Source organism: Carettochelys insculpta, chromosome 5 (assembly GCF_033958435.1).
Source record: "Carettochelys insculpta isolate YL-2023 chromosome 5, ASM3395843v1, whole genome shotgun sequence".
NCBI classification, from domain to species: Eukaryota; Metazoa; Chordata; order Testudines; family Carettochelyidae; genus Carettochelys; species Carettochelys insculpta.
Genome location: NC_134141.1, coordinates 103,296,377 through 103,320,209, shown reverse-complemented (window position 1 = coordinate 103,320,209; position 23,833 = coordinate 103,296,377). Strand labels below are relative to the sequence as shown.

At 41.4% G+C, this 23,833-nt stretch overlaps 1 protein-coding gene across 1 annotated transcript in view; it reads right to left on the bottom strand.

Annotated features, from left to right (window-relative positions):
- Positions 1-23,833, bottom strand: part of RICTOR (RPTOR independent companion of MTOR complex 2) — a 155,923-nt gene that overhangs the window by 69,334 nt on the left and 62,756 nt on the right. The window contains exons 6-10 of the mRNA XM_074995627.1: positions 23,190-23,253; positions 8,030-8,156; positions 7,058-7,227; positions 5,957-6,024; positions 2,131-2,198 (exon numbers count right to left, since the gene is read on the bottom strand). Of these exons, the coding sequence (XP_074851728.1) occupies positions 2,131-2,198; positions 5,957-6,024; positions 7,058-7,227; positions 8,030-8,156; positions 23,190-23,253 (497 nt within the window). The remainder of the gene's footprint in view (positions 1-2,130; positions 2,199-5,956; positions 6,025-7,057; positions 7,228-8,029; positions 8,157-23,189; positions 23,254-23,833) is intronic.

Genomic DNA, 23,833 nt, shown 5'->3' with positions numbered 1-23,833 from the left:
AATTCTGAAGAGCCACTGCACAGGCACTTGCCACTGTAGAAGACAGGACTGCATTGGTGCCACTGATGAATCTGGGTGGTAATGCCGAGACAGAGAATAGCATCGCGAGCTCCAGGACACAAATGACTTGGCGTCTGAAGTGGAAGAGTATGCCAATGTCAGACATGATAAAGTGGAGCTCAACAGGGTTGGGAGGGCCCCTTGTGCTGACTCATCACCATAGTCTTTCCTCGGTGCCAGCAGCAAAGGAGAGGACAAGGGGTGCATCAGAAACAGTTCAACATGTCCTGCCATTGCAGTCAGATACACTACTTCAACAGTTCTGCCAGGGCCAAGTTTGGTGGTGCTGACAGTACTGATGGGGTGGCTGTGACTCAAAGGAAGTTGGTACTGTGAGCTCTATGAGATCCCACATGGCCTCAGAATTATCTGGTGTGGAACAGAGGTCCAAGCCCTCATCCACAACTATTAGCTTCAGGGAGTCCACTGACACCAAACTTGATGACCCCACTCTGGATGCTGGACTCAATGGCGCCAGGGTCATGTGGGTTGCCTCTGGGGCCCTGCCAGACCTCTGGAAGGGAGAACACCCTCTCTCAGTCCTCTTCCTATTCTTCAGCACTAGGGAATGGGACCTGTGCTGAGTAGAGGAGCCTGCACCATGCCCTGCAGAGCGCAGCCAGGGCCCATGTCATTCATCGCACTGCAGTGCTAAGGCTTTGTGCACCACAGCCAGTGTGTTGTGCACTGAGGAAGTGGAGGCCATCACCTGGGATTGCAATCAAAGCGCTGACTCCATCAGAATGCATTTAAGCTTCTGGTCTCTTTCTAAGTGTGCAGCTTAAACACCTTACAAAGTTGTTTTACGTAGCAGGTGGCTTTCTCCCAAACACTTAAGACAGGCAGCAAGCTTTGGATGCCTAGTCATATGCTTCCCACACTTAGAGCAAGGTTTGAAGCCCCGAGACTACTGCATGCCTGGAAAGTGTGTGCAGACAAGTACAGCAGAACCCCAACACATACCCCACTGCTAAATACTTTATTGAGTTAAAACTATTCTACACCGAAAAGAACTTGTAAACCCTGAAAACTAGGGAGAACAAAGGACTTGCGAAGTAAGAACCAGAAGCTCCAAGGACCATCACTGGCAGAAAAAAGGAACTGAGCAGAGGTCAGGTTAGCCAGGGTACGTATGCAACATTGGAGAGGCATCACCAAAAGGAGCAGCACAGCTGACATGATGGGTACTGCTAGGGAAAAGTCTTCCTACAACAGTGCACACAGCATGCTCACACACATATTGGGATACACAGGAGCAAGCACTTGAAGTGCACATTTAAAGTAAATGAACTATGGGAAAAAATCCAAAGTCAGGAAAAGGGACAAATAATGTGGACAATGTCAAGCGAAGTGGCATATTCCAATCCTTTAACCGTATGAAGGACCTTTCAGCTTACAAGCTTAGCTCCCAGTACATACTGAGGCAGACTATAAAAGAGGCAACCACAGAAATCGCCTGTTAGATGTTTCTAATGAGTCATTTATCTGCATTCAATGTTTGTAACCGTGTAGCCAACGACTGACCACGCATTCAGTGTTTGTAACTGTGTAGCCAATGACTGACCACAGACTGCTGCAACTGGGGCAAATCCTCAATGCAGACCTCATCTAAGGTTTTTGATGAATTTGCCCCAATTAGAGTAACTGGTGGCCAGTCACTGGTGATGCTATACTGGTACAAGTTTTGAATGCAGATGAACAGTAGTGTTATATGTACTAGTTAGCAAGTACGGCAAATCTTCAGTGTACATAAAATTTTAGACTATGTTGACCAACACTCCCACCCACTGAGTATCAGGTAAAACAGCAAAGGTAAATGGATATCTGACATGGAATTCCCAAACTGGCAACAAGAGCTGCATTTTGGTCAGGAATAAAAATTAGAGCCTACCACATAGTGGAATCCCTTCTGTTCTGACACATCAAAACATATTAATATCACTGCAGACAAGGTATTGATGAAGACAAAGTAGGCTCACAGGAACAGATTTTGTACTTAAATGAGGCAATCCTAAATTTTCTTCTTGACACAAATTGGGGAGGAGTGAAAAGAAAAAAGAAACCACTTACCTGCCCATGATCGAAATGCTGCTACTATTCCCATTTTGCTAGCTAGGAACCGTGCTTCTCTGTCCTCTCTGGTGTAACAACAACAAATGTCAAACACATATACTACCATTAAATGTAGAATGAGTAAAACCATTAGGCTACATCTACACTAGAAGCATCTGTCAACAGAAAATACTGTCGAAAGAGATGTTCTGACAAAACTTTTGTTGACAGTGCATCTACACATAAAAGCGGATCTATCTTTCGATCCCCTCTGTCAACAAAAGGGCCACCAGAGCATCTATACAGCTTTTTTATTGACAGTTTCTGTTGACAAAATGCATTTTGTGTGTAGATGTTCCAAGAGTTTTGTCTACAAAGCTCCATTTTTGTCTATAAAACTCTCTAATGTAGATGTATCCACAGTAAACAAATCAGGTTCCATATTTATATTATAAATTTTCAATTTTAATTCCATCATTGTTCCATTGCAAAATTAAGTAATCCACTCTCCCTAATGAGTTACATTGCTAGTCATGGACTGCTTCCCTAATCAAAAAATGAAAAAGGCCATTATAAGATTTTTGGTTTTTTTGTTTAAATTTTAAGCATAGTAGAGGAGTGAAAAAATTTGGCTTAAAAATATATAGAAAGTGAGTCAGACAGAGATGTCATCACCATTTGCCAAATTCTTTAGTATTGGTAACGATGAACTTTGATGGTTTTACAAAGGGCAGTAACTCCTAAGATAAAACATTCAGTCCTTTACGTTGAAAATTTTATTTCTATGAAGATTTTATTTCCGATTTAGACCATTACCATCACAGATCTAATATAATCCCATAATCGTTTTACAAAGTCACATAACTTTATACACAGGTGGATAGCAGATTTTTGGGGCACATTTTGACAGCTGGACATTTTCAGAAAAAGGCATCTTCACATTTTTAAACATTAAGCCAGACAAAATGACAATCTTAATGGTATATATATTCCCTGGAGAACTACTGGGATACACAAAATGGGATTCTCTCCTGTAACAGGCCAACCACAATACACAGCTGTAGCAGCATAAAGTGACCATGAAGTCATGTCACTGGCTGGGACAGAATCCCCAGAGCACATGGACTACATGTTGCCACAGCAGCCTTTTTGCACTCTCTCAGGAAGCTCAAACAAAAGGGCTGCAAGGTGTGAGGGGAGGGCACAGAGCACTGCACTGCAAGTATTTTGGGGAGCACTACCTAAAATGATCCTAGGGCCACCCACTCCAGTCCTTCAGAACAGCAAGAATCAGGAAGACACAAAAGACACAAAAGAGTTTAGCTCCACTAAACTCTCATCTACCATGGACGTTGCCCCCTCTGTCTTCCTGGCAGTGTAACACACAATCATACCCATAGATCTTTAATGCCAAAAGGTGTCTATAGTTTGACCTTCATAACTACGTTAGACTGTAATTCCTGGCTGAGTTAGAGGATCTATTAGAAAGCATCTACTTTCGATTTTAAAAAATTCAGCAATGGAGACTATGAGAAGAGCGAGATCCAGCTCTGCTTAATTTTATTCAGCCTGTGGCAAATCTAGGCACCGTGGGCAACAAGCCTTGACCCTCAGCTCCCATTCTCTGGGACCTACAGCAAATGGGAGCTGCAGGGCAGTACCTGCAGGCAGGAGCAGTACGCACAGCCCACAGCCACTTGGCCATATTAAGGATGCTTCCAGGAGTACTACAGGGCCAGGGCAAGAGGGTTGGGGAGACTTCCTTAATTCTGCTGTGCCACCAACTGGGAGCCACCTCAAGTTAAGTGGTGCCTAAATACAGCCCAGACCCTCAGACCCTCCTGCTCCATAACTCCTAGTGCCAACCCTGAGCCACCTTCAACAACCCCAGCCCCTGACCGGCTCTGAGCCTGTTCCTACACTAAATACCCTCAGCCAAAGCCTGTAGCCCCTTCCCACATATGAACCCCCCATTTTTGGCTCCACTCCGAAGCCTGTGGGAAGTATCAAGCCTCTGTGTCCTCCCATCACTGGGCTGTCCATGGCCCACAACTGACTGTGTCAGTGGTATCTGACTTGAAAAAAATGTTTCCTGACTCCTGCTCTATGACAACTCTAGTAAGATATATCAGAGGGGTAGCCATGTTAGTCTGTATCTGCAAAAACAATGAGAAGTCCATTAGCACCTTAGAGACTAACAGATTTATTGTATGTACATTTATTTATATCAGATGGTATAAAGAATTATTAAGCTCACAGGGAAAAATATGGACTTGTTTCTAATTTGAACATGGCTAGCTTCCACCACCCAGCTACTGGTTCTTGGTTTGCCTGTGTTATATTAAAGGCCCATTTCAGTAATATTTTGCCCATATATGTAATTCTAGACCATGATGAATTGCTTCTTAACTTCTCTGTTAAATTCAATTTATTTAGCTTGTCTCTTAGTATGAGGCAGACTCTTCATATCTCAAATGATTTGTAGCTATTATTAAACCCTTTCCAGTTTTTCTAATTTTTTTTTAAGTATAGACACCACAACTGCATTTAGGATTCCAATAGTTAGGCAGGATTATTTGGAGAAGGCAGGAGGTTAAGCCTAAATAGCCTTCTTAACTGATTACAGAATTGTATCGGTCAATAATGACGTTTTTCTGTCTATATATTATAGACGGAAGTTTATTAAACCATTTTTCACATTTTCTGTCTGATGTAGAGCTCTATTGTAAACCATTACTAATACCCCTCTTATAGCTTTTATGTTTGGAAAATGATCCATTAACATTCATTAACATTAACATGCTTCTTAGCTGTCAGTTTTCATGAAATACACCATTATCTGGTTTAAAGTGCCCATTCTGCAAACTCCCTCCTTCTTAAACTAAGAGTGTACGAAGAAATTTTAATATTCATATGATTTCTACCAGATTTCAGTAATACCAGGTTTTAAGACCTCTTCTGATGAATGAGAACTTAATTCCATTGGTTTATTTCTCAAGCTTTTAACATTGATATTAAGGAATATATTTATTTTTCCCTTTTTATACCTTCATTAAGGATTATATGCTTGAGCATTAGTACCACGTTTAGCCCCTTTATTTCTGCTGTTAGTATAATGTACTCCTGGACTAACCTAGACTATCGTCCCAAAGATTAGTTCTACTGTTCTGATTACATGAAAGGGGTTCAATGTTCCTTGACACCAAAAGACTCTACTCCATACCACAAGGTTTATAACTCTATTTCTAATCCATATCTTTGACATTTTAAGAGAACCAAATTTATAGACAAATTAGTTTTTAGTGTTTAAATACTAAGTAACAACAAGCTACAGTTTACATTTTTAATTTTACCTAGGTTATCATTAAACAATTACCAATTGCAGTCTTTTATTCGTTTACTTTTGTGAACTATAGTATATTTAAATTAGGCTATGTCTAGATTACAGTGATTTGTCAACAGAAGTTTTTGTCAGAAGACATCTGTCAACAAATTGCGGCCAAACTGCCAACCACGATGTCCCAGAAGTCCTGACCGTTGACAGAGAGCCAGCCGGAATATCCAGACCAGCTTTCTGTCGACAGATGTCTGTTGACAGAGGCATTATACCTCACAGGGAGCAGCATAAAACTATCAACAAAACTGCTGTATTTTGATGATGTACTGTTGACAGAATGTCTTGGGAATCTGGACGCTCCCCTCCCCAAGTTTGGTCAACGAAACACCAGTTTTCTCCACAAAACCATCAAGTCTAGACATAGCCTTAGAATGGGGAAAAAACATTCAGCTATAATACTGCAACTTCACCACATCCTGTGGTACAAGAAACAGTATCAGTACTTACTTCAGTTGTCCTTCTGCTGTGTCTGGATTGTGCCTGTAGTGAAAGTCTGTGTACGGAGCTAAAATTCGCTAAACAGAGAGAAACACACATATAAGCATCTTCTAGACAAACTGAAGGAAGATCTTTGTCCTTTCCCCACCTCTCAAGTCTTAAATTTACATCCAATTTATGCTTTTAAATTACCCAAATAAAGTTTACAATAATGTGTTTCAATTAAAAATGGACACTTTTTATAGTAGAGAACAGAATAAAATGTGAAGAGAAAAATCACGTCACATTATTCATGTCACTAATTTGCAGCAAAATAACCAAAACAAACTTTAGCGCTTCTTCATCTACAAGAAAAACAAAATTATTAGCCTACCTAGCTTTGTTAGAAAGAGCTTCTTAGAAAGAGCTTTCAATCGCTAGTGAGAGTTGCAGTAAATTCCACACTTTTGTTCACATTACTCAAGGTAATCAGCTGCATTGATGAGGACAAAAGTATCTGCTCAGCTCTCATTTCCAAAGTCAATGATGTTCAATTCTATGAACATTCATGACAAAAATCAATATCTGATTGATTAATTTATTCTTGAACAGTTAGATATTTTCCTTTCTGTGTCCATAGAAGCAAACCAGAAGGCTCACGTGGTAATGTGCAAAGTGCACCTTTTAAAGTGGTAAAGTAAATCCAAAAACTTATAAATTTCTCTCATATACAGGACAAACAGTAAGCAGCAAGCTCATTTTCAAAGCAAAATAGTCAGTTACTATACGATAAATTACACGAGCGACTACGTTTCTACTCCCCCACCCCCCATTTACAAATGATACAGTAGGGTCTCAACATTTGCAAAGGTTCCATGTTGGGAACCTTCATAAATGTTGAATTTCATGAATATGGAAGCCCCCAGATGCCGGCGCGCCCTGCCTGGGGCCCCAGGGGAAGAGGCAGCTGCCAGCACTTGCGAATAATTGAATTCACGAACAGCTCGCAAATAGTGAGACCCTACTGAACTCTGCACCTTGAATGTGACAGGTTACCCACTTCTCAGGATGTCAAACTGAATAGTGTAATTTAATAACATTTAAGAATGGAAAAGAAAATGACATTGCTACCTCTAATTCAACATCTGCTCGCACATATTGTCGAGTATTTGGATGATTCAGGAGGTGCAAAACTGTAGTTATGAGAGCCTCATTTATTCTGCTTAACTGACAATCAATCACATTTTTCAAGATGGTACTTAGTCCACCCCGAAGAGCTACCACCTCTGGATTCTGAAGTGCTAAAATAGGAGGAAAAACATGTCAATTTAACAACTCACACTACAGAAGAAATCCGCAATTCCAATATAGTAACCTGCACTTTTAGATCAGAACTTAGATCCATCTTAGCCAGTAACTTGTCTCCACCCACGACTGCCCTACACAGGGGAGACCAAGTTGGTGGGGGTGATCAGGCAAAGGGATGAGCAGTCAGATGGAGCCATACTGTCCACTGGATGGTTTGGAGCAAGAATCCTGGGCCCCACAGGTAGCCTTGGGATTTACCAAGGGACCTGGCACTAGCACCAGGGATTAAAACCACCCCCACATTAACAGGCAGTGGAGTGACCATGCCCCAGCCAGCTCTGCTTCATTGACTCCCACCTGTGTCAGAGGACCCCACTTCTCTCTCCCAAAGCCCTTCCATACACACCGAACTGCTCCGCTGAGATGAGGGGAAGGTTTTTTTCAATTATTTGAAAAAACAAAAAAAGCCACAACAGCGGCAAAGGTTAGTTGTAAAAACCACCACTCCCCCCCAAAAAAGGGAGGGGGGCAAAGGTCTGGGCAAGGATAAAAATGTCAATTTCTTTGGAGTTTTTTTGTTTCATTTCTATTTTTAAACCTGATTAGATTTCAAATTCATGAAATTTAGTAACTAAAAAAATTCACACAAAAAACACACCATATTATCATCTGCTTTACAAACTACCTAATATAGTACACTGGATTACTTGAAAAAAGCAATTTTGCAAAATCCTGTCAAATAAAGGATGAGTTAATACTTTGTGTTGAATTCGTTAATTGTGTCAATATTCTCACCTAGTTCACAGATAATGGCAATACAAGCTCTAACCATTCTGTCTCTCTCCTGAAGGCCATCATTTCCAACTGCTATCAAGGAATTAGTAATAGAGCTCGGGAACAAGGAAGCATTCACAGTGATCATCTGCCAAAAGAGCAAAAAACATGAAGAAAAGAGGATGAGTGATTTCTTCCTCTATGTTGCAACAAGCACATTGACAATTCTCGCATGTTGAATAGTAACAGAGAGGAAGCCGTGCTAGTCTATACACTATCAAAACAAAAAGCAGTCAAGTAGCACTTTAAAGACTAGCAGAATAGTTTATTAGGTGAGCTTTCGTGGGACAGACCCACTTGAGGTCTGTCCTACGAAAGGTCACCTAATAAACTATTTTGCTAGTCTTTAAAGTGCTACTTGACTGCTTTTTGTATTGACAATCCTGTGTATAATGAGACATAGCCAAACATACAGCCCTTCAGATAATCTGCTTAGAAACGAAACAGCCTCGAAACTACTGCCTTCTGCTCTTGAATTCTTGGCTTACCTGTTTTTTTTTCCTGTCTTCTTAAGTTTATGCACAATGGGTATTAAGAGAAGGAAAGGGACGATTGTTCAAATGGTAACACGGCAAGCGAAAGAGTGATTAACAGACTGATTAGAACGGCTGCCTCATGCTCTGTTAAACTTTGACAGGGAATGAGTACCTGTAGGCCTTAAACTACACACTGTCAACTAAAGCCAGTTTTCATCGTTAAAACAGTGGAGTCTTACAAACTTCAATGCTCCTTCCACTGATAAAATTCTCCTTCTTTGGAACAGGTGAAGAAAGCCCACGAAAGACTTTTTGTTTTATTTCAGAAGGTGGAAAAGCTACTTGGGGGAAGCAGTTCTAGATTTAATTTTAACAAATAGGGAGGAACTCACTGAGAATTTGAAAGTGGAAGGTAGCTTGGGAGAAAGTGACCATGACATCACAGAGTTCATGATTCCAAGCAACAGTGAAAGGGAGAACAGCAAAATAGAGACAATGGATTTCAGGAGAGCAAATTTTGGTAAACTCAGAGAGCTGGTAGGTAAGGTCCTATGGGAAGCAAGAATAAGAGAAAAAACAAACAACCAAGGAGAGTTGGCAGAGACATTATTAAGGGCCCCAAAAAAAAAACCTATACCGCTGCATAGGAAAGCTAGAAAGTATGGTAAAAGACCGCCTTGGTTTAGCCAGTAGATCTTACATGATCTCAAAATTGAAAAGGAGTCATATAAAAAGTGGAAACTAGGAGAAATTACAAAAGATGAATATAAGCAAACAATGTGTGTATCCAGGGGCAAGATTAGAAAGGCCAAGGCACAGAATGAGCTCATATTAGCTAGACACATAAAAGGGTAAACAAGAAGTCATTCTATAAATATATTAGAAGAGGAAGACCAAGGACAGGATAGGCCCACTACTCAGTGAAGAAGGAGAAGCAGTATCAGGAAACTTGGAAATGGCAGAGGTGCGAAATGACTTCTAAGTTTCAGTCTTCACCAAGAAGGCTGATGCAGAAATGCCTAACATAATGCATGCTAGTGGTAAGGATGAAGGTGTAGAGAATAAAATATATAAAGAACAAGTTAAAATTAAATTACTTAGAAAAATTGGATGTCTTCAAGTCACCAGGGCCTGATGAAATGCATAAAGATCTGATAAAGGAGGTTTCAGGAGCTATTATCTCTGAAAAGTCCTGGAAGTTGAGAGAGATTCCAGAAGACTGGAAAAGGGCAAACATAGTGCCCATTTATAAAAAGGGCAAAAAGACCACCACCCCAGGAACCTACAGACCAGTTAGTTTAACTTCTGTGCTGGGAAAGATAATGGAGCAAATAATTAAAGAATTCATATGCAAACACCTGGATGAAAATAAGGTGACAGGTAATAGCCAGCATAGATTTGTAAAGAACAAATCATGACAGACCAATCTGTTAGATTTTTTTTGACAGGATAACAAGTTTTGTGGATAAGGGAGAGATGGTAGATGTGGTAGACCTAGACTTTAGTAAGGCATTTGATATGGTCTCGCATGATCTTCTTATCAATAAACTAAGCAATACAACTTAGATGGGGCCACTATAAGGTGGGTGCATAACTGGTTGGATAACTGTTCTCAGAGAATAATTAATGGTTTGTTGGAAGGGCATAACAAGTGGGGTGCCACAGGGCTCTGTTTTGGGAACAGTTCTATTCAATATCTTCACCAACAATTTATATATTGGCATAGAGTACTCTGATTAAGTTTGTAGATGATATCATGCTGGAAGGGGTTGCAACTGCTTTGAAGGATAGGCTCATAATTCAGAATGATCTGGACAAACTGGAGAAATGGTCTGAGGTAACAGGATGAAGTTTAATAAGGACAAATGTAAAGTACTCCTCTTAGGAATAAACAATCAGCTTCATACATATAGAATGGGAAGCGAATGTCCAGGAAGGAGTACTGCAGAAAGGGACTTAAGGGTGATAGTGGACAACAAGCTAAATATGAGTCAACAGTGTGATGCTGTTGCCAAAAAAGCAAACATGATTCTGGGATGTATTAACAGCAGTGTTTTGAGCAAGACACAAGAAGTCATTCTTCTGTTCTACTCAGCACTCATTAGGCCTCAGTTGGAGTAGTATGTCCCGTTCTGGGTACCACATTTCAAGAAAGATGTGGAAAAATTGGAAAGGTCCAGAGAAGAGCAACAAGAATGATTAAAGGTCAAGAGAACATGAGGTCTGAGGGAATACTGAAAAAACTGGGCTTGTTTAAGTTTAGAAAAGAGAAGCTTTGGAGGAGACATAATAGCAGTTTTTAACCTCAAAGAGGGTTAACAAGGAAGAGGGAGAAAAATTGTTCCCCTTGGCCTCTGAAGGTAGGACAAGAAGCACGGGGCTTCAACTGCAACAAGGGAGGTTTAGATTAGACATTAGGAAAAACTTGCTAACTGTCCGGGTGGTTCAACACTGAATAAGTTACTTAGTAAGGTTGTGAAATTTCCATCGCTGGAGATACTGAAGAGCAGATTAGACAGACCCCTATTGGAGATGATCTAGATGGTGTTTGGTCCCGCCAAGGGGGCAGAGAACTGGATTTGATGACCTTTTGAGGCCCCTTCCAGTTCTAGTGTTCTATGATTAACAAAATAAAACCACCATGACTGGAGATGTAGAGTTTTTTAAAACAAAATTATATGGACAAAGTGTCAGTCTGAAACATCATGCTTTAGTATGTTACTCGTTTATGTTATGCCCATCCTGACTGCTCTAGTCAGCAGTACCAACTCTGCTCTCCTGCATCAGATGCACACATATATGCCCCTCTGTAAAGGACCAGGAATTCCTGAAATTCCTTCTCCTGTTTGCCAAGTGTGGACTGCTCTTACTGCATCTTTCCTCTTGAAAATGGTGGCGTCACACAACAAACTCTCTCCAGACTGGAATCCACCTGAGTTCTTGAATCTGCTGTCACTGTGGAAAGAGGAGGCAGTGCCCTCCCAGATCTGTTCCAACTATAAAAACGTTGATAGAGAGAGTTAGATTTCTCGTGGCTTATTATATATTGACTTTGAATGAGACATGCATCCATGTCTGTAGGCAAATACAATTTAGATGAGGCGACTATAAGCTGGGTGCATAACTGGCTGGATAACCGTACGTAGAGAGTAGTTCTTAATGCTTCTCAATCCTGCTGGAAAAGTATAACAAGTGGGTTTCTGCAGGGGTCTGTGTTAGGACCGGTTCTGTTCAATGTCTTCATCAATGATTTAGATATTGGCATAGATATTGGCATATCGCTTATTAAGTTTGCAGATGATACCAAGTTGGGAGGGGCTGCAACTGCTTTGGAGGATAGGGTCATAATTCAAAATGATCTGGATAAATTGGAGAAATGGTCTGAGGTAAATAGGATGAAGTTTAATAAGGACAAATGCAAAGTGTTCCACTTGGGAAGGAACAATCAGTTTCACACATACAGAATGCGGAGAGACTGTCTAGGAACGACTACAGCAGAAAGGGATCTAGGGATTACAGTGGACCACAAGCTAAATATGAGTCAACAGTGTGATGCTGTTGCAAAAAAAGCAAACATGATTCTGGGATGCACTGACAGGTGTGTTGTGAACAAGACACGAGAAGTCATTCTTCAGCTCTACTCTGCGCTGGTTGGGCCTCAGCTGGAGTATTGCGTCCAGTTCTGGGCACCGCAGTTCAAAAAAGATGTGGAGAAACTAGAGAGGGTCCAGAAAAGAGTGACAAGAATGATTAACGGTCTAGAGAATGTGACCTATGAAAAAAGCTTGAAAGAATTGGGCTTGTTTAGTTTGGAAAAGACAAGATTGAGGGGAGACATGATAGCGGTTTTCAGGTATCTAAAAGGGAGTCATAAGGAGGAAGGAGAAAACTTGTTCTTCTTGGCCTCCGAGGATAGAACAAGAGGCAACGGGCTTAAACTGCAGCAAGGGAGGTTTAGGTTGGACATTAGGAAAAAAGGTTCCTAACTGTCAGGGCGGTCAAACAGTGGAATAAATTGCCAAAGGAGGTTGTGGAATCTCCATCGCTGGAGATATATAAGAACAGGTTAGATAGATGTCTGTCAGGGATGGTTTAGATCAGGCGTGTCCAACCCGCGGCCCGCATGCGGCCCTGGACAGCTAGTAATGCGTCCCCACAAGATCGTAATCTTTTAACATTATTATGTGATTTATATACATTAACTATATTGTATATTTTATATGTGGCCCAAGACAATTCCTCTTCACTCAATGTGGCCCAGGCAAGCCAAAAGGTTGGACACCCATGGTTTAGATAGTACTTGGTCCTGCCATTGTGGCAGGGGGCTGGACTCAATGGCCTCTCGAGGTCCCTTCCAGTCCTAGTGTTCTATGATCCTATGACTGTGTGAAGATAAAAGATAAAGCAGCTGAGGCATATCAGAAGGGAAGGTAGGCAAACTGTCACTCTGGTGCTGCACTGAAGACCTGACAATTTTGTCAGGAGCTGGAAGTCATCCTTGGCAGAGACACTACTTTCCCTTACCAAGAGCTTCAGTGAAGCTGGAAGTGATAAATGTGGAGCCCATGGCAGGGTCATTTGGTGGTACAGCAAGTCAGGTCCAGAGAGGTTAAGCCAGTCACAGTAGCACAACTGTGGCACATATGATGCAGGAAAACAGAGCCCTTGCAAGTTATTGATTTGAATCGATGATGCTTGGTTATATGAGTTAAGGCCACACTTTGACTGTCTCATAGTAGGTGATGGGATAATTATGCACAAACCTAGCTGTATTTCAGTGTGTGTGCCACACTTCACTACAGCTAAGCAGTGCAGCAGAACAGCGTATTAAAGTACACCAAGATTTCGCTGGAATCCTACAGATTTCTAAGAAACTTTCCCAGAGTTGTGCCAATCCTCTGCTCATGATTCCTTGGTAAAGGTGCTTTGTTCCTTTCCCCACGGTAGGAAACTTTCCTTTACCAATTGGCAATCACTTACGCAGAAACCAAACCAGCACCTGTGTGAGAAACATAAGAATAGGATCTGAAGGTGCATGTGTGCAGGAGATGCATCCTTGTGTACCCTCAGGAGTGAGATAAGGGCTTCAATGACCCCCGTCTCAGCAAAACAGTGGCACAATTTACAATATTATTGAGACAAAGCAAAAATGCAGTCCAGTAGCACCTTAAAGATTACCATTATTATTTATTAGGGTGATGAGCATTTGTGAGAAAACCCCACTTCTTCAGATATGATAAAGAGGGTCTTTCCCACTAAAGCTCATCACCTAATAAATAATATTAAGTCTTTAAGGTGCTACAGGACTGCTTTTTTGTTTTGTGAAGATACAGACTAACACAGCTACCTCTCTGAAAAAATATTATCCACCGTCATCTGCAGGGATCTCTTTAAAAATCACCTAGAGCCTGTGCCACATTTTCAGTCCCCAACCTTCCTCCTCTATCCTGTCAGGCCGAATTTACCGGGCTTGTCTGCATACTTAACTCAATCTAATTTTTGATCTTCCCCCCCCAACCCCTCCACTCTCTGATTTGCTCACCTTGATTATCTTTTTCTGATTTGTCCTCCTTGCTTACTGTTTTTGGTTCTCTGTGTCTTAAATATTGAGTCTGTTCTGGTCTGGATATGGTCTGAAGAAGTGGGTCTGTCCCACGAAAGCTCACCTAATAAAAGTGCTACTTGACTGCTTTTTGTTTTGATGGACAAGACAAACACTTGGGTATGGAATTTCTTCTGCTGAACAGCCGGCAGATCATGAGTCTGTCCGATACGTATATAATGTATGCGACTAATCTCTCCCTCATTCTGAAAATTTGATCTGAAGAACAATTCTTAGCTATTAGTGCTGAGAAAAACACAGAGCTGGTTTCGCCTCAAGAGAGCTTATCTCCTTGGGATATTGGACAAGTTTTGGTTCTTTGTGACACTTATATGTAAATACAGTGTGATAATTTCTCAGGAGTCTGTCAAAACAGATGAGTTAGTAGTGGTGAACCAGTTTGATAACTATACATAATCTTTAAACAGAAAGCACTCGCAATATGAATCTGGTAACTTCCAACAATTGCTCCATCAAAACTCCATATTGGTCAGACTTAGTATTCCTGATATTCCTAAAACTCAAAAAAGCAAACAGAGCCTCCTTTCTCAACCTTTATTTTCTGTACATATATTTCAGTTTTATGTGTTTTACATAAAGCAGTGAAAAAGTAAATAAGCCTGTTTTGCTTCCTTTGCAGATCAGTATTCAATAAGAAGTTGCTAACATTACATAGATGAATTTAAACTTACAAGTTTATTTTTGTCAGATGTTTTTAAGAAACTACTGCTTGTCATACTATGATGTTACCCACAAAACAGGAAACTCAGATCAGATTTCAGAGAAAAACCCCAAACTCTTTCCCCACGCAGATACATTCTGAACCTTTAACGTACTATAATGCTGTAAAATAACAAGAATTAATTAGCAATAGTGGGCAGGGTTAATAATCACTTTTACAAAATATCCCCACCTGACAGGAACCGATAGGATAAATGTCACACTCATCATGATGGGAGAGTGCAAAAAAACAATGTCTTAAAATTAAGGCTGCTTTGCTTCATGTTTCTTTCTGCTTTTAGACAATGGGAAGGAAAAGATCTTGTTAAATAATCAATTCCTAATATTTTATTTTAGTAAATGCCAACTGAACTCTGCATTTATTTTAATGCAGTCTTACATAAATGCAGGCCTTTGAAAGATCAAGCATAGATAAATTAGAGTTTCTTGGAAGCCACCAGGAGGCATAATCAAGAAGAAAGTCCAATAAACAAACACACAACAAAGCATCTCCTTTTTAAAGATTAAGAGATCACATTGAAATGATCTCATCTTGACCTCTGCCTTTAAGATATGAATAGACTAGTCTCCTTATTGAATTATCCAAGAAACAGAATAACCCATCTTTCTATCAGCTATGGAGAAAAGTTTTACCAAGCTGGTTTTGCAATGCTCTCGTCAGAGACCTAAGACGATAGACAGTTTCTACAAGTGCTTCAAAATTCCCAGTGGGAAACTGGCTAACCAGATCTGCCTGGGGATGGCAAGTATCTATTATTAATGCCTTCCAAAGGTGCAGGCAAAAGAGAGAGTGTTTGTCTCAAGGCCTTCCATGAAGACAAGTTAGGAAAAAAAGGAAGTTTATAATGGTCTACACAATTAAGATGTTTTTCTTTCCATCTCCTATTCTACTCTGGATTTTTATACCAATCTCATCACCTTCCAAAACCACATTAAGCAACACAATCATCATCATCATATACATGTGGTTCCCCCTCCCTATATTTTATTTAATTTTGGAGTTGTATTTTATATCTGTAATGCTGTGGTGATTTTTATTATTATTATTTTTTACTACTACTACTACTACTACTACCATTACTACTACTACTATTATTATTATTATTATTATTATTAATTAAAGGAAAGATTGAAGAACTTCACCTTGGACTTGGAGCAGAAAGTGGTGAATTTTTTAATGATTCAGAGATACAGAGGGAACCCATTCCGGTATCTGACTTGCTCCTCAGAATGGAAGGTCTCCTACACAAATGAGATTTACATCCATGCAGCAAACATCTTCATTGTGAAAAGCACAGCTACTGGCCTCTTCTTGGAGCTTCAGAAAATCTTTTGGAAATCCTGGGCCCAAACCACTGAATATCTTGAAGAGAAGGACTGCTATCTTGAATTTGACTACAGGATGCTAGTATACTTCACAGAGGATGTGTCTGAGATGCTGTATGCTGCTGAGGAGATAAATTGCAGTGTTCTCTTACTAGCTGGAATTTCCTAAGAACTGTGTTCTTCGTGGCCAGACATGTAGTCCAGCGAGGCAGTGATCAAAGTGAGTACCAACTGAGGCCAGGTAATTTTCCCTTCCAGGACACAATTAGTGTTCTTATCAGCCACAGGTGCTAGAAAGGATTGCTCATCCATGTTGCATCACAGAAGAATCCAGGGGCCTTAAAACTAGATACCAAATTGACTAATTGTGCTTGTGTATCTTCAGACAAAGGAGACAGTACCATGGCTAGAGCCCTATCAAATTCACAGCCATGCAAAATGCATCACAGGCTGTGAAATCTGGTATCTTCACAAGAAATCTGATCTATTTGTGTGTTTTTACCCTATAGTCTAGCCCAGGAATCGGCAACTTGCAGCTCCAAGCTCTGCCACTGCCGGCTCCTCTTGTGGCTCCCTGCCCTGCCATGTTGAAATAATGGAGCTCAATTTAATTGGTTTAACAGCCAGCAGGAGGGATCTGTTTATCCTTGCCATTGCCGTCCCACCACACCAGGAGGTAGCCACTGCAGGTGTGACCACTGTGCAGGGTGCAACCGAGCTGCATGGCAGAGAAGGGACAAGGAACAGGTGCAGCTCGTTGTCAGAGGCAGGTTAATACTGGGCATGTGGGTGGAGGGTGGGTTTGGGTCTGAGAAGGTTAAACATGGGGGATGCGGGAGGATTTGGGGCTGAGAGAGGTTAAATTGGAGGCTGGGGGGCAGTTTAGGGCTGAGGGAGGAAAAGCCTGGAGATGGGGGTAACAACTTTCTAACTGGTACAAACCATTCTGTGCACTTTTCTTAAAACGGGGTGACAAAAAGTACAATTTGATGTTATTTATTAAGGATTGTCTTGTATTCACATGCACTGAGGCTCCTGAAGTATTGATTTTGTAACTGATTTGAAAAAATGGCTCTTCTCACTATTTTGGCTGCAGACCCCGACTCTAGAGATTTCCTGTGGGAGAGCAGCATTTCTCAGATTGGGGTCCTGACTCACAAGGGAGTTTGCAGGGGGATCACAAAGAGTCTGAGGGAGTTGGCGTATGTTCTGAGGGAGTTGGCGTATGTTGTTGACGAGCCCTTAGCCGTTATCTTGGAAAAGTCATGGAGATCAGGAGAGATCCCAGATGATTGCAAAAAGGCAAATGTAGTGCCCATCTTTAAAAAAGGGAAGAAGGATGATCCAGGGAAGTATAGGCCGGTCAGTCTTACATCAGTCCCTGGAAAAATCATGGAGGGGCTCCTCAAGGAAGTCATTTGGGGTACTTGGAGGAGGGGAGAGTGATCAGGAATAGTCAGTATGGATTCACGAAGGGCAAGTCATGCCTGACCAATCTGATGAGTTTCTATGATGAGATAACTGGCTCTGTGGATGGGGGGGGGGGGAAAAAAAATCAATGGTTGTGATTTATCTTGACTTTAGCAAAGCTTTTGATATGGTCTCCCACAATATTCTTGTTGGCAAGTTAAAGGAATGTGGATTGGATAAATGGACAGTAAGATGGATAGAAAGCTGGCTAGAAGGTCGGGCCCAGAGGGTAGTGATTAACGGCTCGTTGTCAGGATGGCGGTCGGTTTCTAGTGGAGTGCCAAGATTCGGTTCTGGGTCCTGTTCTGTTCAACATATTTATCGATGACCTGGATGAGCGGTTGGATTGCACCCTCAGCAAGTTCGCAGATGGCATTAAGCTAGGGGGAGAGGTAGATATGCTGGAGGGTAAGGACGGGTCCAGACTGACTTTGACAAATTGGAAGACTGGGCTGCAAGAAACCTGATGAGGTACAATAAGGACAAGTGCAGAGTCCTGCACCTGGGCCGGAAGAATCCCAAGCATCGTTACAGGCTGGGGTCCGACTGGCTCGGTAGTAGTTTTGCAGAGAAGGACCTGGCAGTTGCAGTGGACGAGAATATGGACATGAGTCAACAGTGTGCCATTGTAGCCAAGAAAGCTAATGGCATATAAGGTTGCATCAAGAGGAGCGTTGCCAGTAGATCCAGAGAAGTGACTATTCCTCTTTATTCGGCTTTGGTGAGGCCACATCTGGAGTACTGTGTCCAGTTCTGGGCCCCCAATTATAGGAAGGATGTGGATACACTGGAGAGGGTCCAGCGGAGGGTGACCAAAATAATTAGGGGGCTGGAGCACATGACTTATGAAGAAAGGTTGAGGGAATTGGGACTGTTTAGTCTGCAGAAGAGAAGACTGACGGGGGACTTGATAACAGCCGTCAACTTACTGAAGGGAGGCTGCAAAGAGGTTGGAGAGAGGCTGTTCACAGTGGTCACGGATGGCAGAACACGGAACAATGGTCTCAAGTTGCAGTTGGAAAGGTCCAGGTTGAACATCAGGAAAAACTTTTTCACTAGGAGGGTGGTGAAGCATTGGAATGGTCTACCCAGGGAAGTAGTGGAGTCTCCATCCCTGGAGGTGTTTACGTCTTGCCTCGACAAAGCCCTGGCAGGGCTGATCTGATGGGTTTGGTCCTGCTCAGAGCAGGGGGCTGGACTCGATGGCTTTTTTAGGTCTCTTCCAACTCTATAGTTCCATGATTCTATGATTTTAGGAGGCTCACAGTACTGCCACCTTTCTGTGCTATTTCAGAGCTGGACAACTGGAAACCAATGACTGTGATGCTGTCTGGATGCTCATCTTTGAAGGCAGCACTCCAACAGTAGCAGTGCAGAAGTAAGGGAGGTAATACCATACCCATATCTCCCTTTTAGGAATATTAATAGGAAATGGCAACCAAAGCAGATGGCGATCAAAGATGAGAACGAAGATGTGCTCATGGACAGGGACAAGATTGTGCAGCGATGGGCAAGATATTGCACCGACCTATACAAAGCACAGTTGGACCCAAGTGTCTCAGAGAGACTGACTGAAGAACTGAAAGAGATATCTCCACCGAGCATCGAGACTGAGACCGATATTTCAAAGGAGGAAGTAGAAAAAGCAATGAAATGACTAAAGAACAACAAGAGCCCTGGAAATAATAAGATCATGGGAGAGATGATCAAATACGGCAGAGAAAGCATGATTCAGGAAATACACCAACTATGTAATATAGCATGGAAAGAAGGGAAGGCACCTAAGGAATGGACAGGATCTGTGCTAGTGACAATATCCAAGAAAGGTAGTACACTGGAGTGCAAGAACTACATAACGAGTCATCTAGGCAGGTGCTGATGATGATACTGACTGGGAGACTAAGATCGCAGATAGAAGAACATACAGCAGACGATCAAGAGGGGTTCAGAAAAGATAGAAGTACCATACAGCAGATATTGGCACGAAGACTGATAGCAGAAAAAGCTCAACGAAAGAACAAGAATGTATACAATTGCTTCATCGATTTTCAAAAGGCATTTGACAGTACAGATCAGAAAGTGACTTGGGCAGTTGGAATCATACGGCGTGGATAGCAGAGTGATACGGTTGTTGAAGAATATCTGACAATGCGGAGGCAGCGCTGAGAACATGTGGGGAGCTAGGAAGCTGGTTAAAAACAAGTAGAGGTACGAGACAAGGAGATCCACTATCACTAAGTATCTTCATCGCACATCTGGACATGGCAATGGACAGTATCAAGGAAGAGGCAGAAGGGGTATCTGTGTGTGGCAAAAGAATTAACAAGTTGAGGTTTACAGATGATATAGTTATCACTGAGGAAGATGAGGAGAAGCTAGCGAAAACGGTGCAGGTGCTAAAAGAAGGGAAGCGGTTTGGACTGATTATGAACATCGATACAACAAAACCAATGGTATTTGAAGATAAGGAAATAGGAAAGAAGATCAGTGTCGATGGTATTGAACTAGAAAATGTAGAGAAGTTCACATATCTGGGGAGCAACACAACATATGAACTAGATTGTAAAAAGGAAATAGCGACTAGAATAGCGAAAGCAAGAGCGAGTTTGAAGGCGAAGGATAAGATCTGGAAAAGCAAAGCAATTAGCTTAAGCACGAAGCTGAGTGTCTTGAAAACATATGTATTCAGCAGCATGTTGTACGGACGTGAGACATGGGTGATTACAAAAGATTCAAAAAGAAGAATATTGGCGTTCGAAAGGAGTTGTTATAGAAAGATTCTGAGAATAGGATGGATGCAGAAGGTCACCAATAAGGAATTATGTAGAAAGATATAGCCGAAAGAGAACCTGCTGCAGAAGGTTATAAAACGAAAGCTAAACCTATTTGGGCATATTTGCAGAATGAATGACGAATGAAAAAACAAGACCCTGGTATTCGGCATAACGGATAGCTCGAGTAGGAGAGGCAGACCCCACAGAGAATGGATAGATGATGTGGTAGATTATTGCGGAGCTAGTCTACAGAAACTAAGCCACTCCACACTGGACCGAGAAAGATGAAGGAACTCGTGAGAGAGGCATCAGACACCAATGGGCACTGAATCCAAGGTTGTTGATGATGATGATGATCATATCTCCCTTATTTCTGTACTGCTGCTTTTAGCTCTGAACACCCAGAGAGTGGCATCTGCTGACTAAGGCCCGTGTTCTGCAGACAGCAGTGCAGAAATAAGGGTGGCAATATCATACCATATCTTACTTTGCTGCTACTGGCAGTAGCTCTGCCTTCACAGCTGGACTCCCAGCCAGCAGCCACCACTCTCCAGCTGTCCAGCTCTAAAGGCAGTACTGTCACCAACAGCAGTGCAAAAATAAGGACAGCAATTTTGCAAAGTCCCTGCAATATCCTTACAACCCTCACACAACCCCTTCTTGAGTCAGTACTCCTACAAGTATCAGAGAGTTAGCTGTTAGTCTGTATCTTCAAAAACAACAAGAAGTCCTGTGGCACCTTATAGACTAACAGATATTTTGGAGCATAAGCTTTTGTGGGCAAAGCTGCATCTGATGAAGTGGGTCTTTGCCCACGAAAGCTTATACTCTTACAAGTACAACACCATGAAATTTCAGATTTAACTATCTAAAATTGTAAAATTTACCATTTTTAAGCTCTATGACTGTGAAATTAACCAAAATGGACACAAATTCAGTAGTACCCTAATCATGGGTAAGTGTTCCTCAAAACAGCTCATCCACAACCATCTTAATAAAGGTTCATCTTCAACCAGCTCTTCTTTATCTGTGACCTGATCTTGATGAAGCACAGAAGATTTTGTGACAAAAAAGGTAAAGCTGTGCCTTGTCTATGATGTTGCCTTCTAAGTTCATGATAAAATTCGGGGATAAGGGACTGGCAACAGAACAGTGTTTAGCTGGCAGAGGCACACCCACACAGCATGTTTACTGCCGGCATCACCCTCTGCTGACAGCGAGATCTCTTGCAGCTACGCTAATTAGCCAGCCCTTTGCAATTCCCAGAAACCCGATTAGCATAGCTCTACCGGCAGCAGGGCTGCCGACCGGCGCCGTGTAGATGTGGCCAAGGAGAACAGTACTCATTTGACTATTCAAATAAAAGTTCTTGTAGTGAAAAGAATAATTTTCTATCACTATCCCTTGGGTGCATTGTAGGACTGACTAAAATCATTTGAATGTTCCTCTGCACTCTTGCCATCTCTTTCAGTGGCATTCCTTGATCAACTATCAATTGTGGGAGAGAGGTCAAGGAATATGAGAATGGATGCCTACTCCTCATCCACCAACAGTATCTATCAACACTATATTAGTGTCATTTCCACATATTGATCTGAACCTATATTGTACTTATCTAGATTATGGAAGGTCTCTGTTTTGCTGGATTGTGACTCTTGACTGTATCAGAGAAACCAGTGAAGGAAAAAGTCACTTTTACCTTGAGGAACGTTTATTTTTTCCCCTCATTCTTGGAGGCAAAGCTGTTTGACAGGGTTGCAACCCAACTACATAAGGCTTGTGTGTAAGAGCTATGAATGTCACAACTGGGACATATATGATCAACACAGATTTTCTTAAAATGGACTCCAAATGTTGGTGTTACAGATATTTTCAAGCACCTACACAAACACAGGAAAAGCAGTCTTTGGAACTCAGTGTTCCTGTGGAAACCACCCTTTAGAACGGCTCCAAACCTCAAATGAGTCTTAAGGTAATTCTTTGTTCCTTTTCTACGACGTACATAACAACCACAGGAAAGGAGCTGAAGCAGAATACTTTGGTCCAGACAAAGGCAAACATCTTATACCAGAATAAAGACTTCATCATCATCTATGACTAGTCCACAAGTACCAAGTACTCTGAAAAGAATTACAGATGCTAGCTACAGCCATCCATAGCTCATGCATTTGAGGGGAGGACTAACGAGCACAATAGCTAGCTCACATTCAGTAGGTCCTCTTGCAGCCATGAGAAAGGTACCATATAAAGCTGTGGAGCAATCCTTTGAGTCAGAGGATTCCAAAGAATGGGGCAATCATTCTTAAACGACAGACACAAATTCCTCTATCGTTGACTGTCCATCTAGAAAAGTAACAGAGGAAGGCCCAAACCAGCAAACTGGACTTGCATCATTGTTCCCAAGCTGTCCTACCCTCTGCAGAGGACTGAGCCTCTTTAGGGTGATATCAAGTGAGCCCAAGTTCTTGCCCAATTCCTATCCAAAATAAGATTACTTATTGGAACTCAATCCCTGTACTCAAGGAAGGCTACCAATGGCAAAGGATGAAAAATGAAGGCATGTCCCATCTAGCACCCTTCCTTCTTTCTTTGGAGATAGCAGCGATCATAAAGTGAGACAGGGAATAGCAGACTGTGAAAGGACTGTTGATGGGACAGTCCTGGAGACAATATGACCGACTGGCTTGACTACCAATGTAGCCAACATGAGAGCAGTACTGTTAAATTTTTACCTTCCTCACTAATCGAAGTGCTTGTGTTCGCTCTACTTCATTACTTTGTTGTATGTCAATGCACCTACAATAAAACAAAAGTTAAATTAAAAATGAGGTTTGTACATATGAATAATGGTAACTTTCTAACTATGAACACCTTGATGCTTCTATTTAAAAGACTGAATGAACAATATAACAGAACTGATTGCCTAGAAATTCTAACTTTTGGAGCGCACATGGTTTATGACTGGATTACAGAACTTTATCTTGTGATTTTTTTTCCTTCAACGGTGATCTTTATTATAGATGAAGGATCATTAAAATAGTTTTCTTATATATGTGTGCTTACATAACACTATGATGAGATACAAAAATTAATAGTTTTAAGATGCCTGAGCAGAAGCTAGTCATTTCAGAGGAATACCAATAACATACCATACCAATCATATTTCCAGACAAAACAAACTATATTAAATGGCATTAGGATTGAGTGTAACTATTCCCCAGAACATGAGAATTCAAAGTTACAGTTTACCTGTAAAGGAATCCAAACATGTTAAGATATTCAAACAAACAATCTTATTTCTGACTTGCAGTCAGATCATAAAATTACAGTGAATTCAGAGTTCAGGATAAGATTAAACATCAATCTAGATACATGT